General features: G+C 30.6%; 1 protein-coding gene across 2 annotated transcripts in view; it reads right to left on the bottom strand.

Annotated features, from left to right (window-relative positions):
- Positions 1-2,396: 2,396 nt before the first annotated feature.
- Positions 2,397-21,541, bottom strand: part of LOC132748104 (protein Wnt-5a-like) — a 40,958-nt gene continuing 21,813 nt past the window's right edge. For both annotated transcript variants that reach the window (XM_060737655.1, XM_060737654.1), the window contains one exon: positions 2,397-5,511. In XM_060737655.1, coding sequence (XP_060593638.1) covers positions 5,050-5,511 — 462 coding nt within the window. In that variant the 3' untranslated portion in view covers positions 2,397-5,049. The remainder of the gene's footprint in view (positions 5,512-21,541) is intronic.

Here is a 21,541-nt window from a genome sequence, read left to right as displayed (position 1 = left end):
ATTTTCTAATCATCGTGTTACACATTATGCTTCAACTGTAAGTTCAAAATTTGATATTTAGGCGGATAAAGTATTAAGTAATTTTCAACAGTTTTGAATATAAAGATTAACATTTCTGATTGTTTGATAGTGTTTTCCTGGCATGTACGTAAGATTCTGTTAAAGGTATTTCCTCGAAGCTATTTTATTTTATTTCTATAACCCGTCTATAACGATCGAATCCTGATTAAACACCTTGTTCTTTAAGCATTTTGTGGTGAGTCACTGGAATATTTAGTTACTTGTATACACGAACATACTCGTATAGTATTTTCTTTTTTTAATTGTTTGCCTATACACGTTACCACGTACACGTGAACACGTGACATACCTGTCTGTCTGGATATCACGCGACACTTAAAACTATATAAACAGTATGATATGTTTTGACCGCAAGTAAAATTTGTAATAGCAAGAATGACCTTAGGTTGAGCACGCTATAATAGAATCAATGCCACTCATCGGTGTGTGACCAAACCTTTTAAAGAATTTTTTGCATCTTTCATATTCTTCTAAGGTATAGCTTTTGGAAAGTCATGAGTCCATTCCATCGGTGACCGCTTGCTTTGAAGAGGCACTTGTGGTCTTTCTCCACAAGTAAAACTGGAAAGCCGCCATATCTATTTAACATTTCGATGATGTGCCTAAAAAGCCAATTAATAAAGTCCAACTAGACACAAGTGCCAGCGCCACACGTGCGGTACAGTGTGTGTAACAAATATTGCGGCATCTTTTAAAGGTTTATTTAGTACAACAATATAAGATACTATCTACCATAATTATTTCAATTATATATTTTAAATTGTATTACATTTTTATTGTTATTTTATATAACTGTGCACGTTTTATTCCGCCTCATGAGTTGAATTATAATATATTCCGAAATGTAACCAAAGTAATTCCAATCTTTGGTTTTAGTACTGGAACTCGATGTTTCAGATATATGAAAACAAGATCTAAGGATAAGTGTTTTGAAATTGAATTGTTATTACCGTTAAGTACGTCACAAAAACTAGCGAAAACAATAAAAATAATAGTCTATGGTTAACTAGAAGTTATCAACTATATTTTCACATTTAACATTCAATTAATTTAACATGGAAAAAAAACTGTATATTGTATGTACTGAAGTAAGCGCTCTTACGTGCACATTGTACGTTTAACTAAATTGATAGATGTATTATAGTATGAGTCAATGGATAATTAAAACAGAAACTATTAGTGACTACTTAATGTTTTCGGTAATTCAGGTCCATCGATATATTATTATATCTTAACATAACAGTGTTTATTGTTTATAACATAACTATTAATATAACAGATGTCATTAATAAGTTATGTCTTATATGTCATGTCTTAAAACAACGCAATTTGACATAATGTCTTAATTAAAATAGTAGTGCCCATTAATACACTATGTCTTGATATAACATTGATATACCTTTGAATAACAGTGTCTATTGTTATAGCATATATACGTACATTACAGTTTCCATTTATATACCATGTCTTAAAAAATAGTTTGTATTTGCATACCATGTCTTGAAATACCAACGTTCATTGATATATGTTCCTTACTACATCAATAAACCATGACTTATAATAATTTAGAGTCCATTATTGTAACTTATGTCTTATTATAACGGAGTCCATTGATAAACCATGGCTTATAATAACAGTATTAATTGATATACCAGGACTTCAGGTAAGTGTAATAAAATCATTTTCATCTTCAGTATCATTTCTGGGTTTTCTTATTGCCATCATTAGAAACGGTGTTAAGCTACAACATATCATGAATGTGACACATGCGAACTTCCATAAAGTTATGGTCAACCATCTTGGATGGGAACCATCATAGGAAAGAGAAATCGGATAAGGTATTGTGCGGCATTGTACGTCTCAGTCGGAACGGTACGACATGGCACTGTATTTAGTGATGATTTGATGTTTCTTCTGAGTTATATTTGAAATACAGGGCTGAGTTTCATAGAATGTTCTCACTTATGACTCCTATGTTTATGATTCTTTTAATTTATGTATAGCAATGCTGATGGGCATTTACACATTGCGAATAAAAGGGTATGTCATTGTATTTCTTAAATTTTCTTACGATACTGAATTCATTTATAATCTACAGTATTTGATTGAAGATAAAACAGTTTATTGAATCGGTCTTAAGTTAGTCCTAAAGTGGGTTTTATGTCCTAGGACTTAGGATACACCTAGGACTTTCTATTAAACGCAGTCCATGATTATACCATGACTTTAATTAAAGCTGTGATTACACAGATAAAACAAAACCTTCCCGAAACGACAAATAGCTATGTCTGTCTGAAAATATAACAAAAACAATATACATGTTATTTTTTTTATTTTTTATTGAAGTGCAATGTAAGTATTTATGGGCCAATTATTTTTTTTATAAACAAAATTAGAAATAGAAATAAATTTATCACCAAAACAAAAATAACAAACATTTGACGCTGTAACAAATGATAAAAATGATATGTGAATTCTATAAATGTTGAACTTCTTTTTAACAAGTTGATTTTTGTTATCAAAAAAATAAAGGCTTATTTAAATAAGTGAACTTAGAGACCGGGTACGGTTTTACTAAATTTCTTGTTTTCATCTTGAATCATATTTTAAAGCCAAAAAATAGTTATCGTTTATTTCTTAATTCAACCACATCGTTCTACAAAGCAACAGTTTTCGTTTTCAAAAGAAAAAAAATGTAATAAATAACCCATGATTTTTTCTAGTTGATGAAAAGTTGATGAATATTGATGGAGGACGCAATAAATATTAAATACAAAATGTAATTACAAAACTAATAGCTATAACATCGAAAATAAAAGAAAAGAATTCGAAATATGTTTATACACTCACAAATATTTTCATGCTGTTTTCTTTATTAATTTTTACCAAAATCTTGATTGGTCAACAATTTTATCAAGATATTATTTTTCTTATATCTTTTTTTTATTCTCTGTATGTTATTTTTTTCCTTTACAAAACTTTCGTTGTGTGAAATTTTTATATCTATATTTAGAGAACTAATGTGTTGATGTAATTAAGTTTAGTTTTTTTTTCAAATATTCATGAGAAAAAAATGTAATTGAAATTACAAAAATGATATGGCAGATAAAATTACAGAAAAGAAATGTTCGTGGTCTTTTTTTCTAAATGAGATACGAAAGTTTTTGAGACATATAATCAAAAACATGATTACACGTAAGTATTTTCATTTTATTCATTCATATCAAAATCAATTAATATAAATGGTGTTTTAAAAAAAACGTGTTGTTCTTTTTAAGCAAAATTGTTTGTTTCACTAACCTTGTCAAGATAATTTTTTCAGCATGATCTTATGGTGTTTTTTTTTCCGGAAATGATGATAATAGAAGAGATGCATGTACCGCGCATGACGTAATCACGCTAAAGATGACGTCACTATAGCTATATCTACAACAATACTTATCATCTAGTTTGTCAGAATAAGGTGCTTTCACATAGAAAAAAATCTATTGGACAGACCCTGTCTGAATACATTAAATTGTGAGGTATATGCCAAAGTAAGTCGTATAAACAAAAACAAAACAAAACAAAATCGAGATTGATGACGTTTCTCTTCTTTGTTTCCATGGTAACATTGTAAAAATACCATTCACTTCCATATTGGTATACATACATATTTACCAGTTGATGTTTTAGATATACCTAATTTCTGTTATTTTTTTGTTACTTCAAAAATCTATTTATTTTTATCAGCGAAGATTTTTTTGCGAAATTTGGTTTGGAATGAAAAAAAAAATGAATTAATAATAATAAAACAACATTTATTCGTTCAGCGAAATTTGAGAAAATGAAACGATCATATCTGACCCTCACACCTAGATGATCAGTATCATAACACGTTTTCTAAGTATTTGACCCTGTTTTATAATATGATTTTTAGTTTGAACACGAAACATTTTAATATATACTGATATAACAACGATAAAAAATTGTAAAACTCTTCACAGTATATATATATACACTTTTTACATCACTATTTACAATTCTTTTCAGATATAAAAACAAAATTTCTGAGACATAAATATCATAATCTAATATAAAAATTACAGTATAAGAATAAAAGATCTGTTGCTTTTTATAATCACACTTAGTGCAACCAGATCTTTGGTGTTTTAACTGTTTTTGTAAAACACATACAATTTCATATACATATTCAGTTCAGGGGTAGGCAATGTCTACCCGTCATCTTTGTATAAAGGGGACTAACTCTCTTCTGCTGTAACGCGGATAACGTGCCTTTCCTTTTCATGTCGAAATTATAAAAAAGAAGGAACGACTCTCGCCTGTACATATTCCTAAGGGAACAGTTCCGAAACTACGAGATAATGTCAACATTTCTTGGATTGTGTTTCCATAGAAACGTTCTCTGTTTAAAATCTTCATTCCACTCGATGAGAATCCGTGAACAAATGTTCGAGTTCACGTGCACTAACAAACTGTTCCTTATTTCAGAGCGTTGTCTTTAATCAGAGAAAAGGATCTCCTACAGTACAACCGGAACAGTCCTAGGAGCTGGAAGATACACTTCCGCTACACATATCGACATATTGCACAAATGTGAAATAAAAAAAAACTGGCCATACAGTAAGGTCTCATGTTTTATAATGTTTACATGGAAATCACATTACAAACAAATCGCGCTGTCAGACGTTGCATATAATATAATCACATTGCATATAAATATAAAAGACAAATCTCACTCAACCCTCCGTTCCTGAATGATCCAAGATTAGTGCGGGTAAATCAAGACCTGCACACTACACGTCTATTGTCTATGAGGTGTCCATGTGTTTTGGTTATTATCTCATTCTAAAATGGTTTTCTCCATGTCATTTCTAAGGTTTCAAAAGCTTTCTGTTGTTAAATAACATTCATTCTGAACATGATGTGTTTTCAATACGCTCGATAGATCCTGTTTTATTAGATGGATCACTTACACACGTGAATATCTTGAACACTTTCACAAGTTTTACACTTCACATGACAACACCAGACAAATTTACAGTTACACCGTTCAACAAGTGTCTTTTTAAATGTATTATAGCCACGCCCACAACACATTAAATTACAACCGTCCATACCGTCCGACCCTTTGTTACATTCACGTCCTTTAGTTCCTAGTGAACCAGTGTCTTTGTTTGCCTGACAATAGTCGGGCGATTGTTGTAAATATATCAAATCTTCTTTTGATGGTTTATTATATTTCTTATGTTTTCTTTTCAGTTTCGTTCCTCGCTTGTTAAATTTTACCTCTACACCGCCATCATAGCGTTCCTTGAGACGCTCACCGATCTCTCTGAATGTTGGAAGCTGTTGCCAACACGTCTTTAAACTGCATGAGCCTGACACGCCGTGACATTTACAAGCTACCTTTGCATAATTGTAAACAGCCTGAAAGTAGAAAAATGTGCATCAACAATTAGAATATAATCTTTTATTATGTAATATAATTTAACTGTTTCTTTGAAGGATCGTAGTCTTTTCTTAATTGAAACCTCTACAAAACAAATGATACTGTAGCGTTTTCAATCAATGCAAATAAAATGATTGGAGAAGGCGACTAGAATACAGATAAATGTGTCACGTACATGAACATATCAACTAATTTGCAATACCACAAAAATCAATTACGTAACTGTCATAGAGACGTAATGTTACAAAACTGGTTTCTACTGACACCATCCTGTAATGATTGAATTCTTTAACACAAAAGACATAAAATCTGTTGACCATTTAAATGGACTTTTGTCAAAGGGGCATAACTGTTCAGTCACCCTGATTATATGTCGGAGTGTTATACTCTCTCCTTTAGTTGAACTAATACTGTGGTTTGTGGGAATTATATATCACACGAAGCCTCTCTTAATTGCTTAACGGATTACGACGAATGCCCAAAGAAGTTTTGGTAATTCATTCGTTAATTCATTCCTTAAGATAATATACATTAAGCCGATTTACTGATTTGTATAAAAGATATTTACAAGTGAATAGTATTGTATATGAATAAATTAGTTTGATTAAATCCTAAAATGTTTATAAATGTAACCGCAACCGTTCCAACCAGTTTGCCAAAGTGTTACATGCACTAAGAAACCTGATTCAGATTATTTTACCGTGACTTTTATCATGCAAATGACGGGACAGAAGTTTCTTTTGTAATTGATGTGAACGAAAACTTGTAACAGAATATTCTGATTAGGAAAGTGAAAATTCCTTATAATTACTTTGATTCTGTTTGAGATAGATGTCTCCAAAGGCGACAGGCGTGTATACGAACGTTGAAATCAACTTATCAAAAATGATTTCAGTATAATTACCAACAATTGGACACTTTTCAACTGTGAACGTTTAAGATATAGATCTATAAATGTGTTGTAAGCAAACGGATACCAAAAATTGATCAATTTGTAACTTATTTGTCAATCTGAATTACTTAAATACAGCAGTAATAGTATGGGAACATTGTTGTTTTGTTCGTTATCTTGGAGAAGATCTTTTCATAGAAATTAAATTATAAATGGTGCAAAATTTTGAAGTAAATACAAGGCGTAAATTACCCTAACCGCCAGACAATGTACGTCATCGAACTGGCTTATATAATTAAATTATTACAATGAACAACCGGTGTACATTAATTGTCCTCACCTACGATATTTCGTCTATAAATAAAACAATAAACTATCCGCCGGTTATTCTTTGAAAATATTATTAAGTTAGCATTTAACATATTAGAGTAATCAGAAACAGGCATAGCAACATAAAAATTGTTATTAAAACTTCTTCAGATTTTTACAAGGCCTTGCGTCTGCAGGTAGCGCATCATAGCACGCGAATTAATGCGCTAAAACAAAATGCAAGATCTGTTATGGTTATTTAACGAGGAGTTAATTTCTCTGACCCTTTCTATAATGAGAATACGTACCGATTTGGCAAACACTGTGCATATTGCATTTACAATGCATTTTAAAACGTATTTAGGCCATGTGTTTTTAATGATTCTTTCCTGTAATAACGAGAGAGAAAAAAAAACTGTGGCAATTTTAAACAAGTTGACTTTTAGATGTGCAAATCTGCAACTTTTTTTTAATTCAAAATTTCGCCAAAACATATTCTGATTAAGCCGGTGCTAGGTAGCGTGAACGGTACCGAGCACAAAACAATATTTGTCCATGGGCAGGTTCAATCAAACCGAGTTACCAACATTTTTAATTTTGCCGTTTATGGCGTTCTTTTGCAATTTCATTTGCCTCTTTTACATCCACTTTCTTTCAAATGAATTTGCTTGGACAATGTTCTATACTAATTTAAGGTTCGATTGTTTAAATATTAAATGAAAATTGTAAATCTTATCTAAAGAAGATAATCTTTAATGTTAGTCCTTATATAGTTTATCTAGTACCTTACTTTATTAAAGGTAAAGTATATTTATTGAACCTTCTCACGGATACCTTTCATAAAACAGGTGTTTCAATAAACATATAAACTTCAAACGAAAGCTATCAATGTCAACCAGTCATTTAAACAGATTTTTTTAAAAAGCATAATCTTTGATCGAGTCCTTTTATTTCTTAAAACGGCAGTGTTTAGATAAACGATAATTATCTTGAATACATAAAATGATAATAATACTGAAATTATAGGAATAATTCAAACCCATTTAATTCAATACTATCAGAAACACGCGTTCAAATGCTAGTGTCAGTAAAATATATGCTAAAACCGTTAATTTAACGTGAAAAAATATCACAAATACCTTTTGATTTTTATGCTGGATTAATACAACATTTGTGAAACACATTCTTTTGAAGTGTAAAAACTAAGTTATTATTGATATTTTTAAAAGTGCCCATTAAACCAGTTTATAGCATTAATACACTCACATGAACGTTTATATCATTGTTTTATATATTTTCTTCCTTTGAGTTTTAAGTTTATTTTTGTTGTATAAAGTATATGACCGTGAAACAACTGTTAGAAAGAAGAATAGAACATTGTTCTATCGATGCTGATTTTGCTTTTTATAAAATTGAAGTTTGACTCCCACTTAATCAGCGACTGGTTTTATGTCGGAATTTGTTCATAAAATGCCGAATAAAATAGTTTTTTTATGTTAGAAAGGTTAATATTCTTCTCTATTAGAGGTAGATGTACAAGAAAAAGAGTCCAATATTTTTCATAACATGCTAAAGCAGATCACATATGAAATATTTTATTGTGTGGTTTCGAAATGTTTTGTAATAGGTGTCTCAAATGTGTTATATTATAAAAATGTGACGGTACGGGTGAAAGGACCCGAGCTGGTCGTAAAATATTGTCATAGATATTATTCAGATTATTCTGACGTAGTTTTACCATTTCTAATACACAATGTATAACTGTTGACATCTTTAAGAATCGTCGCACTACTGACGTTTTTTACGTTTTGAACGTTTTTACGTTACAGAAAATGACGCCATAAATTTGTCCGGCGCGGTATTGGTACATATATAACTGCACACATACATTGTAATACAAAATATCTGCCGGCTCAAGAGTGCGAATGATTACAGCTAAATATTCATAAATTAGTACATTCCCATACTCAAAACAATCCTAGAAATATTTTAAATTAGGAATCAAGTTGATTTCATATCAAATAATTGCTACATCGCGTGTATAACAAAAACAATACGATGCCATGGGTAAGAAGCCTGGGGTTCTATACTTCCCTAATGATAATTTAATACCCCTAGATGATTTAGATGGTTTGATAACTGCATCACAACGACATGTTTCACCCTCATGGCGTGTAGATATCACATGATATGCTAATTTCTGTAATTTGTAAAGCCAGTAATTTTAGTTTCGCATTTTTGTTAATGTTTTAGCTCATTACACACTTTTATCTGCTAATTTCGGAGTCTTATGAAGTGAAAATGAAATGATATTTAAGTATTTACTCATTTTGTTCGCGGTTAATAATATCCACGTAATACAGTGAATGATTGAAGTTTCTATTTTGTACATACATTGTAATTTATCTTGTAATATGGTAGAGAGTGTGTACCTTTATTTGATCTTGTTTAAATATTAATAGCTTGGTGTTCATAGGCGGTGCCCACCTGGGTTCTTTTTGTACTGATGAATAACAATTAATTAAGAAACTGAAAATGAACATATCGGTATATTTCAATAAGATGTATATTTGTATATTTTACACTTAAAAGTATAAACAGTTCTACATTCTTTCAAAAGAAAATATTTTTTTACATAGTTACTGTTTAATCTTTAGTTGTCATCAATAAATTAGAAATAATATCTATATAATCAGCAATTGAACGTGCGAAACAGCAAATGTGTCAAATACTTAGGAAATATTTCGTTCTGTTTGCCTGCAGGCAGGGGGAGATAACTCTGTCATGTCTGGCGAGATTTTATCACCAACAAAATGTACAAAAACGCTACAAAAATTTGTTGCTGCTCTTGTTCATAAATTTTGTCTTTTAAATCAATTACAACAATGGTATCTCACATCTTGATGATGATTGATAATTATTTCATTTATCACTTTGAAATATGTCACCGTTTATTTATTATACTTTGCTTATTCAATATATCATTTTACGGTTAAATCACCAAAATGTCCGAAGCCAGTACTAATAAATCATCATGTGTATAGTTACATATTCAAATATTGACACTATGGTTATTTTAAAACAATAGAGACCTGTCTGTTCATTGTCTACTCTTCACAAATATAATATATAAGTTTATAACTGACCCATATAATATATTAGGTATAATTTATATTTTGTCACCATAATAAATGGCAATATCAGTTAGTACTAATTACAGAACACGTCACCCTCACGGTAGATCACAATTGACTGATCACCTCTACATAAATCAACATATAACTATATTATAACATCATTGTCTATTACATGTCCCAATTAACGTTTTATATATAAGCTTTAAAATTAACAATATTTTTATAAATTGACTATACGAGGGTTGTCGAAGAAGAAAAGAGATAACTGTTTAATTTAGAAATAATTAGTAAATTCAAAAATTAAAAATACATGGCTAAAGTATCATATTTTACAATATTATACCAAAATTTTCGTAGAAATCCATGGACTATTAAAAAATCTCGTACGTTATTGACTATTATTGTTGTTATTGTTGCCGTTGTTGCTGTTTTTTTTAAAGAACTATAAGTTAAACTTAGAAGGAAAATTAACTTAGTAATATGTACGTTCCCCCAATAAAAGGGAACATACTTATTTTACATACTTATTTTAGGGCAAAATGAAAAATAACCTGGTTTATATTTCATTTCTTTTTTCTTTTTTTTTTTTGCTTTTATCTTGTAATGTTTGTATAAAAAGCGTTCGTCTCATTGTACAATTTTATGTCATATTCTTGTTCTAATGGTTTTATTGAAATAAATTTACACGAAATGACATGAGATAGTTATTCTAAACTGACAAAAAAGCCTCTTTTATTTGAATGGTTTGCTCTTGAGAATGCATCACGAGGAGAAGGTTTTGCTGGGCCTGTTTTGTATGAATGTATGGTTGGTTTTGCCACACTAATTAAGAATTTGTTAGATACCAAGGTGGGAGGTACTATACCATTTCGTGTACAGATTCATTAAAATAACATTAACTTATATATTACTTATATTTTTATGTATAGGATATCAGTCACTTTCAATAGGTGTTATTGTAAATAGAATTTGACATCATCATTAGAGGGTAAAAAGATTCACACATGGAATGCAAACACGATGAGAAGTTTAGAATAGCTAATATCAATGAATGTATGTCGATATCAAATAAATCCCCCTACAATACTATTAATAAAAACTAGGGATGAATATTTAAATCAGATTAATTCTGTTTGATAGCATTGAACAAACATATGTTATTGAAATTCATTTCAATATAAAACATTTCGGTCTAAAGTTCTTGAATTTGTAAAAGGGAAAGCTAAATTCATCGATAAATAAGCTTTTTTAAAAATTTAGAATAAATTAACGCGAACATGAAAGCATTTGAGACTGTTGTGTATTTTGTTTTCGGTCTTACCTTTCCTACAGTTAAATTAAAATTTAAACGTTTATAATGAAATATAACATGTTTTGAAATTTAGAAATTTATTTTTAAAAGTTAAAGAAGTAATGTGTAACAGTGTTTTCGTCAATACCGTGTGCAGTTGTAACAAATTCACATAAAAAGCCTGCGAGTCCATTAATTTATTTGTAAAAATCAAATAACCTTTTTCGCATTTGTCCATTTTATTTTTAACTTCGAACTTGCTTTATTTTTAAAACGGACTTGTGTTTGTTTTTTTTTGTTTTTGGACCAGTCCTTTCAAAGTTTTAGCAAATTCAAGAAATGGAGCTGCCACCAGTGAGTATAGTCTGCCTGCATGGATGTTAAGGCTGACTTAGCTCTTCACTGGTGGCAAAGGCCAATTACTTCCGGTTTCTGCAAAGTAAAGGTCAGGAATAGATTTCTTTACACTCAAAGGAAACTTGTGGTATTTTAAACAGGGTAATTATTTCAAAACTTGTAACTTTAACCCTATTGTAAACAAGTTCTATTTACGCAGTTTTGCAGATCTGTTCAATTTTCTACAATTATGAAATTTAATATAATTTTTCTGTCGTTATATATCATGGTGGTTTTAAGGCTATGAATCATCATCTATTACCAATTTACCATTTTTTATATTCATGAATGGAAAACAGCAGCTGTTGAATTTTGTTTACAAAAGTAGCCCCCATTATCTACTGAATTTAGATAGATTTTACTATATTAGGAAGGCTTTTTTCTTATTATATGTTAATTGAAATTGAGCTACAATTATTATGCATTATTAGTTTCGCGTAAAGATTACAAGTAATTTATTTTGAAATGCTATGAGGTTAAACATGCTCAAAAGACTGCAATAAATCACGCACGTGATTATTGTAATAGCCTGGTAATTGCATCTTATTCGACGTGTTTCTATTTTTGGATTTGTTGAGATCTTGGATTTCAAATTATTGTAATTATTGAACAGAAATATCAACAGACGTACTCGGGCAATATGTCCATAGAATTGTCCAACAAAAAATGTTCACGCATGCGTAAACAAATTAACTTGATTAGAAACAATTTAAGCGTCTGAGACATTCAGTTCTGACGATGAATATCTATTTATAGAAACAACGGAGAGACCACGTGATTTAATTTATGGATAGTGTTATTATATAGTTAGAGAGACAAAAATGAGCTAAAGAATGAAGGAGAAGTATGCCACGAGACAGAAACTCAATAGAGACAGACTATTTTATACATTCTTGATATGGCGAACGTGTATTTGCATTTTATCCCTGTCCTGTATATGTGGCCAATGTTCCACAGTCAATTTAACATTGTAACACTATATAACGCACAAATACCGAAAATTACCGCCCTATTTCATAATATAATGATGACACGAAAAGATAACAGAACCATATATATTATATACAGCTTTATGAATAAATTTATTTTCTAAAATGTCACGGTTACATTTTTTTTTCAAGAATGACAATTTACAACCTTTCCTTATTCTAATTATTTTCTATATAAGTTAAAAAAATGATGCGATAACCGTTAATGCATACTTACAAATTCTAAAAAAGCTATTTTTTTGTAAAAAAAAAAATATTACCTATTTTGAAATTTATTTAAATGTGTCAATCATGTAAATTGATGTTTTGGAATGTTAGTTAATTTTTACAACTAATAGAGAAAGTTCTTTTGCTCTTTAGCTCATCAATCATCTAGTAATTAGATATAGGGGAACGAAATGATTTGAGACCTGTTTGTGATTTATGATAAAAACCCATCGACTCTACAACTAATAGCTGTAAAAGCGACACGAGCTATTTCAACGGAAAGAAGTAAAAATCAACCTAATGAATATCAAATAGCAAAAAGATTAATTTGTTAAATACGCATAATGTGAATGAGAACGACATGGAGGGACAGTAAGGTATTGTTGTTACAGCTAACTACTACTACAATATCTGTTTAAGGTTTTTGTTAGGAATCTGATATAGTAACATTTTAAGTGTAATTATGTAACAAAAAAATTGTTGATGGATAGATAGGGTACACGGCATGTCAACATAAAAAACTGTTTACGACATAAATGATATGAAAATTGACACTGTGCCTTTCACATCATGATCTGACATAGACATATTTGATGGCTTTAAAAAAAACAAGTGTAGAAAACTTAAATAGCAAGTATTTCATTATTGACGAATAATAGTTCAAATTGAATCTGATGATACAATTGTTGTATAAAGAAGGCATAGTTTGAAACGTTCGATATGACATGATTACCCATGGTTATCCCAGACAGTATGGTACACGAATTAAATCGTACCACTGTGTACAGTTTTAATTAATCAGGCTCAAGTACCTGTAAATCATGGCATTGCGGAGCGGAACAATCGACGCCAAGCGCTCACTATTATTATAGAATTATTGTGCATGAAGTTTATTATTATTATTTTATTGTTTTTCATCGATTGATTGAAAGTTGCATGGATTCCTGTCAAGACTAGGGCGTGTCATTATTTAATCTGACGCTATTGATGTTCTACATGATATATGATGTAATCCAAGAGAAATTTTAAAAAATAATATTTTTATCATTTCAGAATCACTTTTTCAGAATTGTTTACCTCTTAATACAATCGTCTTAATTGTAAAGATGGCTTTATCCAGTTCTTATTAAAGATCTTATTACACCTGCTGAATGCAAATTACGTTGTTTCTCAATAAGACAGAAAAGAAATTCCATTTTCTGTAAACTCGCTTGTGAAACATTCATATCCGTTACAGAATATAAAAAATATCGCATTAACATTAAGGTATACTTTAAATGATCGGGTATAAAAGAAATATGCGCTTAGTACATATTTGATCTAAAAATTGGACTATGAAAGAATTATAAGTTTGCCTATGAAGTTTAGGATCATCAATTATGCTCGCGAGAAACGACGCCAAGCTTGCGTTCAAAAAGTCGTCTGCTACTGATGCTTCAGGGCGAATTGTGAATGAAGTAGCAGCGGCGTTCATTTATTAACAGGTGCGCTATCAGCCGACAGAAACTGCATATTGCTTTATAACACCGTAATATACTCAACAAATAGTTCTATAGAATCGACGGCATATATTGCCAATAACGATAAAAATCTAGAAATACAAATATTTAAACACTGTATGGTTATATAACAGCTGATTATGCAAGTCATGGGTAGAAAAGGCGTTTTTTCCCTGTATTGATTTCTAATTTATTAATCTTTGTGTTTCTATCAATTTCTAACGCAAAAAAATGAACACTCCAGGTAAAAATCGGAATAAATTCAATTAATACAGTATTATAATATTTTCTTCAAAGTAAAATTTAATCTTTCATGTATTTTGTTTTATTATATTTTTTAAAATAATAATTATTAGATGACTTTAAAATTGTAATGTATCAGGTTAAAATTCTGATAACAATCGGAAAGGAATATAAGCCTAGTAAAAAAACATTTCGTGCTAATATCTCGCGTACAATTACTTTGATTCAGAGACCATAAAAGTCATTAAATATTAATAAAATTGTGAGCAGTAGTAACACTTCAATACGTATATCTTCAAGCTGCAGATACTAAAAATAGATAACATAGAGCACGTGACAAAAACCAGTAGCAGCAGACGACCAGCAGACGAAAGTTTGACGAGATAAAGAGAGTGTCATTACAACGCTGGGGGTCCTCTATAATACAGCAAAACACAAACAGCCTAATAAAACCTCAAATATAAGAGCATTTATGACATTTTCATAGACAAAATGCATTTACAGTAAATAGATAATATTCAGATGCAGCTGCGATATGGTGGCGATCTAATACATTGTATGAATTATCCGGAAACGCAATGCATTATTGTTAAGATTCTTTCGCCTGAAGAGCATAAAAATGGCTGACAAAGCTTCTCACTTGAGATAGGTGTTTCACAAGATATAGAATGTGGTATATACAGATTAAATCAAGCCCCCAAAAAGTCGTTAAGCTGTTAGGATGGTTTTCCACATCAAACAGTAATGTATGAAAACATTTTTAAATATTAATAAATATTCAATAAAACTGAATGTAGAAATTAAACTATTGTGGTTACGATGCCCCACCTCTCGCATAATAAACCCCTTAACATCTTTAGATACCCTTACTTCCACTTGAAATTAACACAGGGGGTGTTACTTTAACCATTATGTCAATGATATACTCTCAGTAAAAAAAAACGTTTGAAATCTGAAGATTTTTATGATATGTGTGATTTGCAATCAACGGAACAGCAAATTTTATGCGGCCCAAAAAATGATCTTAATGCACATGTTTACAAATTGTACTTTGTCATGTTTGTTTGAAAATACAATTTGTATTTACACTTCTCTTACAACATTTATTAGATATCGAACTGACAAATTCATGAAAACCTTTATTTTTATTTCTGCAATTAATGTAAACTCAAATTCATGATGCGTTTTGGATTGGTAAGAATAAAAAATCTAGTGCAAATGAACTGTTTATAGTTTTTACTTTTTTTTTCTTTAAAATGAGATTCATTTTTATGTCAATACTTTCAAAATTGCAACGTTTCTGGACTAGTTTTCATTTTGAATAACGACAATCAAACCATATTGACAATTCATACTTTGATAAAATAATAGTTCTTTCTTACATGATGAAATGTAAGTGCAAGATTTATTCCCATTTTATACTTAACAAATATGACATATTAATTTGATTTAGGGACAAAATATTATTTTATTTTCAGGACTGTATGTTTTGCAGGTGTTAAACCTTCTATCACCAATAACGTTCATTCAGCCGTTTTAATTTTATTTTCACACGTGTTATCAATATCTAGGAATGATCTACAGATAAAATATTAAATACATATTTTAGATTATCATCTTATAATTTAATGATTTTAATGTTGCTATCATTTGTCGACTTTGTGACATTAAAACCCTCCAAATCTTTGTATGACCCCGGTGTTAAAATCTTAATCTAACATCTGACAAATATTCCGTATTATACCACAGTGACAATCTAGTACTAAAACCGCAAGTAAATATTTGAGATTTCCATTAAGTTTAAAGTAAACAATTAAATACAGAGTAACTCAATAACGAAACGAATATTTTTGCAATGACTTTATAACCTTCACATAACGATTTGATAGGTGTTAATGATTAAACATTAATGGAAGCGACGTGAATGCATTGCAGGTGCATCTAATGCACAAAACCAAAAAATTAAAAAGTCAAAAAGTCACCCTCCTAGATAGCTTACAAACAATCCTATCTGATAGCACGGGGTCAATTAAAACTTTAATATCCAAACAGATTTAACTTAATGTAATTTGCGTGCACGTTTTTCATGTTTCTTGCACTACGCGTTTGGTTTACCCCCTAGATGGGTTTACCACTTATAAACCAACGTGTGGATAAACTCATTAGAAAGATCAGCAAATTCAACTATGTTACTTGTAAACACTACCAAATCAAGATTTATGTCCATATCATTTTCACCGGCAGTCATTCAATATTGGCGTAATAGAAGGCCGAAAAATTAAAACAATAAACTGAGAGTTAAACACCTGTTAGTAAGGTGTGCATTACAGACAAGACTATGTCTATCATGTGACACATTCCTATTTAGCACTTTCGACAATTTTTATTGTTAAATGATCTATGTAATCATTTCAATATTGGACCATAGATTGTACACATTTGATACCTCTGTACTGGGTTTTTGGGATTTCATTAGCGGTGTTTTACATACAGCTGTGGTCGTGTGCAATGACACGTGTGTCTATGATTGTGATCTATAGCAGACAAAACCTGTGTCTGTACTGACAGAAAACACGGGTAGAATTTATAGGATAGCAAAAATAACTAAAATCCATGTCTGTAAATCATTCAATAAATATATCAACGAAATAACACCGGTACAACTATTCAATTTATGAATATCACATTACTTTACAACATACAGTGTTTTCAAAATAAGTTTCGCTTGTAACGAACTCACTGCAGTGTCTGCAATAAGTTTCGCTTGTAACGAAGTTAAAAGGTGCTTACAAAAGTTTCGCTTGTAACGAACTGTTAACAGTGTCTGCAATAAGTTCCGTTTGTAACGAACTTGTTACAGTGACTGCAATAAGTTCCGTTTGTAAAGAACTTAATACGGTGTTTGAAATAAGTTTTGCTTGAAACGAATTTAATACGGTGTTTGCAATAAGGTCCGCTTATGACAAACTTGTAACATATACGTATATCTGCAATAAGTTCCGTTTGTAACGAACTTGTTACAGTGTCTGCAATAAGTTCCGTTTGTAAAGAATTTAATACGGTGACTGCAATAAGTTCCGTTTGTAAAGAACTTAATACGGTGTTTGAAATAAGTTTTGCTTGAAACGAATTTAATACGGTGTTTGCAATAAGGTCCGCTTATGACAAACTTGTAACATTTACGTATATCTGCAATAAGTTCCGTTTGTAAAGAACTTAATACGGTGTCTGCAATAAGTTCCGTTTGTAACGAACTTGTAAGTGTCTGCAATAAGTTCCGCATATAACGAACTTGTAACATTCACGGGTGTCTGGTTTGTTTTTACATCATCGGAGACTGTAAAAAACGGTTTTCAGGAATGCGAGTATAATTATTTATTCATGAACTGGGGTCGTCGTTTCTTGTCACCGCGGCATCGTCTGGGGACTACACATGACACAAGTATGTGCTCAAAGTCTTTGTAGTGAATATGTAAGCATACATAAATGTTACAGAATAAAGAGAAGATTATAGTCTCTTACATAGATTAGACAGATAAAGTAACATGTAGATTCTATCAGAAACTATATACGCCATTTACAATATAACTAATACTTCTACAGCTTTGTTCATCAAAAGTTTCAACAGAAGATAGGATTATAAAAAGAAGTCCGATGCTTAGACAGAAAAGAAGCTATATTTAAAAATAGTTCGTGTTGTTTTAATCAAACAATCTGTAACGGATACTGGCTTCATGTTAGCTTATGTTCGTATATCATACTTCAATAATCCAAAACACCATAGGTTTTATTATTGAGTAATTCTTAATCATAGGGAATTAGATATTCTAATTCGGAAGTTTTTGATTATCTTTAAGCATGTTTAGCACCCTTAAAATACCCTTGATCAGCTTTGAAGAGCTGTTGAACGGATTATAAGATTAAAGGAGATTATTACGATAATTGTGTCGCCTTATTGGCGAACTTTTTTGTTTAAATGAGACATAAGTCGTTTCTTAAGGTGGCCAACTTCAGACACCATTAACACTGAAAAAAAAAAAGAATTAAGATTTCCTTTTAACACTTTCTGTTTTAAGCAGGGCGTGTAAATGAACAATCGTATAAAGATATTTGAATATTTGCGGTCAAACAGACTTAGAATGTTCTCTTTGATTACAGTACAGTAGTCGGTTTATGTAAGTCACTATAAAGGATAGATATTTTCTTTTAACTTTCTTTACATTTGCTCAATGGTTTTTGTTTTTTTGTTTGTTTACACTTTGTTAGATGTGCTTTGTTTTTGTTCAAAAATAAATCTTTGCTTATCCGGCAGTTTAAGATAAAACTACGTTGTACCTAAAGACCTGTTGTAACTAAATTTTATAACTTTTCCTTAAGTGCAACAATGACCTAACTGTTTTATTCTTAGATATTTTGTAGATTTAAAAATATGAAAGAGAGAAAAATGATTACGTACTTGCTAATTATTTTGTGTACTTACATTACAAACTAATTTATCTATAAGTAATAGTAAATAAGTTAATCTTTCAACGTTCATTATACCGAAGACATGTTAATAGATCAAATATCTTTTTTGCTGTTGATTTATTGAACGAAGAAAAAAGGACACTGTCACGTCGAATTCATTTTAAGAAAACCTGGCGGAAGTAATGGAGGTATGTATGAAAAGTAGAAGTATTCCATTCAAGTTATTCCGTTCCCCACCCATATAATTAATTTCTAATATACAATTATCTGCGAACGAGATTGTTAAAAACGTATTTATGACCAAATATTACTTATTTTAACCTGTCATTTACTGCGGGTAATTATAGTTAAATTATAACCCATTGTCCGCTTGAATATTTGTAAATGACAGGGTAATACAACCAATACGTTCTAAAATACAAAGATTTAAAAACAGGGTATTTGCTGCTTCGTGGAGTAAGCAGAAGTGCGTGTGTAATGCAAGTCGGGCTCTCTCATGAAGTGTAATCAAGTAAAATATTTGCAAGAAATTTGCTTTCAGGGTTTTGCCTGACAATATAAAATCAAAAACAATTTTTCCTGTGATCTTGCTTTAGGTAATTTTTATACGGTAAAAGAGCCTGTATGGCTTGCGAGATAAGGCGTGCAAGTCACAAAAAGAAGCATACTATTTGAATGTATAAAATGGTTACATTATGATGGTCAAACAAGCCAGAACAATGAATTCATTAAGTCTCACCTCAATGTATAAATACGCTTTATTTAGGAAACTTTTTTTATATAAAAGATGAGAAATCTAGAAAATGACGCCTCTAATATCGAGAAATGTGTAATTTATGAACATATCTCAATTTTTTTATATCGTATCCTGCTATAATTTGATAAGAGTAATACACAATCTTGTTTCCCTTGAGGGGTTTTAATCACTTTTACTTTTTATCAAGACATTCCAGCACTTGTACGGAGTCTGAGACATGCATTTGAAATCAGCCGAGCAAATTGACAGCTGTATATTGTATTTGGAATGCCAGAATCCATGTTTCGAACTGTTGTGTATCCCAAAACACCTAAATTGTACTGATTTCACCACTAACTTTCCGCTCGGATGCTGTTATGTTTTTACAATAATCATCTAAACTATGGTAAGATACGGTGCCAAACGGATTCTCCAGGCTCCACGAGCTAAATAAATCATTTTAACAGGCCTTATTATTCACTTGATATATTCTACTTTACTTACTGTACGCATGTAGTGTAATTATCACATTAATTAATTACAATTCGTTGTTTTTCAAATACTTTTATAATAATTTATTTATTCTCAACTAGATTATTGTTATACATGCTTTCTGCATTGAACACTCATGCCTTATGCATTAAACTTTTGAATTGTATTTTATAACTATTTCGGGGTTTTTATTTATCGCATCTGTTTAAATATTACCTACACACTTGCATATCTACAGTAGACAATTCCTTGTAATGTTTATAACCTTGATTTTCATTAAACTAAACCTTATTATTTTCAATCAAAACTCTTGCAGTTTCTTTTCGTTTGCGTAAATTAATCAATTTTCATTTATTTTAGCCAATGGTATAAATATTCAAATGTGGCATTTCACAGATTTTCGTATGGTTTAATTCGCCGCTGTTTCTCTGAAGTTATATTCAAATATTCATTGCCCAATTAAGTGGTTAATGTTAAATGTGTCTTTACAAAAATTAGGTTTGAACATCTTATATTCTCATTAGCTAGCAAGCCTCTCTAAATTCCGGTGCACGTTTATTAACATCTCCGGTATAACAGTATTAATGATACTCCAAAGTGTTCCGAGAAATACTCGAACTCAAGTAGGAAAGAAACATTAATATTAAATATATTATCAAAGAATGCTTGAGGTGTTAAACTTTTAACTGATGCAGCGATAATTTTACATGTTTTCAGCAAAATATCAGTTGATTTCTTCTATGTGTGTGCGATTGTTCTAAGGTAACAATTTAGGAAAAAAATTCCTTCGGTGTAGATAAATGTAAAAACATGATTGTTAATGAGAATAAAATTGAATGAATAACCGCTAACAGTGTTTAAATGTTTTTTAATCCTATAAAATAAATGATTGATATTAAGTAAACGCATTACCGTACCCTTGAAAAAAAATGTTATTTGAGTTCAAGGAAATTAATTATGTATTTTGGAATGTGCAGCATTGAAATAAAACATCCGACTCTTTGACTGTTATTGACAGTAAATTATACAAAGGTAAAGTTCTCCGTATCGACACTGTCTACGTTTATACTTTACAACCATTTTGGCATTTTTATTGAACGGATTTCATTTTTAGCAGATAATAGTTAATGTTGCAAATTCCTTCTTTTTTATTTTGTTGTGCAGTCGATCACATAGGTGTACCGTGTTTTATTCAAGTAAAACAAGAAGAAGTAAAAGAAGAAGAAGAAGAAGAAGAAGAAGAAGGAAAAGAAGAAGAAGAAGAAGGAAGAGAAGAAGCAAAAGAAGAATAAAGAGAAGAAGAAGTAGAAGATGATGATGATGATGAAGAAGAAGAAGAAGAAGAAGAAG

The sequence above is a fragment of the Ruditapes philippinarum genome, unplaced genomic scaffold, assembly GCF_026571515.1.
Source record: "Ruditapes philippinarum isolate M1 unplaced genomic scaffold, ASM2657151v2 ctg2724_1_1_1_1, whole genome shotgun sequence".
Lineage (NCBI taxonomy): Eukaryota > Metazoa > Mollusca > Bivalvia > Venerida > Veneridae > Ruditapes > Ruditapes philippinarum.
The sequence above is the reverse complement of the archived record's forward strand: the minus strand, read 5'-3'. Positions and strand labels throughout refer to the sequence as shown.